Source organism: Aplysia californica, unplaced genomic scaffold (assembly GCF_000002075.1).
Source record: "Aplysia californica isolate F4 #8 unplaced genomic scaffold, AplCal3.0 scaffold00122, whole genome shotgun sequence".
Taxonomy (NCBI): Eukaryota; Metazoa; Mollusca; class Gastropoda; order Aplysiida; family Aplysiidae; genus Aplysia; species Aplysia californica.
Genome location: NW_004797392.1, coordinates 1,452,883 through 1,454,511, shown reverse-complemented (window position 1 = coordinate 1,454,511; position 1,629 = coordinate 1,452,883). Strand labels below are relative to the sequence as shown.

Below are 1,629 nucleotides of genomic sequence, written 5' to 3'. Positions count from 1 at the left end.
AGAGAGAGAGAGAGAGAGAGAAATCAAGAAAATATATATACAGAGAAAGAAACATGGAGAGAGAGAGGAAGAGATAGATGGCAATAGAGAGGTGAAAAGAGATGGTTTAAAAAAAACAACATGGGAGGTGTTCAGAATATGTGTTGATCTGGAGAGAGAGAGAGAGAGAAAAAGAGAGAGCTTGAGAGAGAGAGAGAGAGAGTGTGCTAGTTTGTATATGTGTGTGTGTATGTGTGTGTGTATGTGTGTGTGTATGTGTGTGTGTGTGTGTGTGTGTGTGCATACGAGTGTGTGCATACGAGTGTGTGCATGTGTTTGTACGTTTGTGTGTGCGTGCACATGTGTGCGTGTTTATGTGTGTGTATGAGTGTGTGTGTGCATGTGTTTGTACATTTGTGCATGCGTGCGTGCGTGCATGTGTGTGTGAGACAACAACGTACCTGTCCCAAGTTATTCTGTCTGTCAATCATGGGCGTAAGCTCCTCCCTCACCAGTCTCTCCAGCAGGGCCTGCACCATGTAATGATCCACATCCACGTCCGACACGGCGATGTGTAGGTTTCTGCACAAAACAACACACACATAAAATAGGACACTCGTCGTTAGTTGTGGTTGATGCTTGAGTGTATGTGTGTGCAAGAGTGAGTGTAAGTGTGTAAGTGTGAGTGAGTGAGTGAGTGAGTGGGTGACCCCGTTCGACACAGCAATTGTAGGCTTCTGCATGAACACACATATATACACACAAATAATATGACACGTTAGTTGCGATTGATGTGTGACTGTGTTTGTGTCCACGTCCCACAACAAATGTGTAGGTTTCTGCAGGAACACACACATAAAACATGACACGTTAGTTGTGATTGATGTGTGAGAGAGTAAGCGGGTGTCTATGTGTATGGTGATGTGTAGGTTTCTGATCAAACAAACACACACACAAATAATTTGACACATTAGTTGCGATCGATGTGTGTGTGTATGTATGTATGTGTGTGTGTGTGCGTGTGTGTGTGTGTGTGTGTGTGTGTGTGTGTGTGTGTGTAAGTGTGAGTGAGTAAGTGTGTGACCACATCCGGCACAGCGATGTGCAGGTTTCTGCACGAACACAAACATATACACACAAAAAATAATATGACACATTAGTTGTGGTTGATGTGTGAGTGTACTAGTGTGTGCCACTTTCACACTGTGATTAATTGAATATACAGTTTCATCCCCATTTTTTTCAAAAGCGGATCATTCAGATGGTTGTAATGACATATTATACAAGATACCATTGAAGAAATTTCTCAAAAGGAGAGGGAAAAAAATAAGTTCCATTTTCTTGCGATTTTTTCTCTCCACATGATTTCGTTTCTTTCAGTTTTAGTAGAGGTTTTACGGCACTCGCAACTGCATAAGGTCATATGAGCGCAAGGAGTTTAGAACTAATGGAGCCTCCTCTCTCTCTTCGCGGCGCCGCGAGCAGTACGCCGCGTTGGGGATCAAATATGGTGACTGAGTGTGGGCTAAATCACGAACTGTGGCGTTTCTTTTTATAGAGTTTTATCGGGCTGGGCCACGTTGTGGGGGTGGGCGGGGTGGGGGAATGCACGCAAGGAAGAGGGGATGGGGCTGGGATGAAAGAGGAGGG

General features: G+C 44.3%; 1 protein-coding gene across 1 annotated transcript in view; it reads right to left on the bottom strand.

Annotated features, from left to right (window-relative positions):
* The window catches only part of LOC101849199 (histone-lysine N-methyltransferase 2D), a gene marked incomplete in the record, with an annotated part of 31,558 nt that overhangs the window by 7,633 nt on the left and 22,296 nt on the right, over positions 1-1,629 (bottom strand). The window contains 1 exon segment of the mRNA XM_005096173.3: positions 441-561. Coding sequence (XP_005096230.2) covers positions 441-561 — 121 coding nt within the window.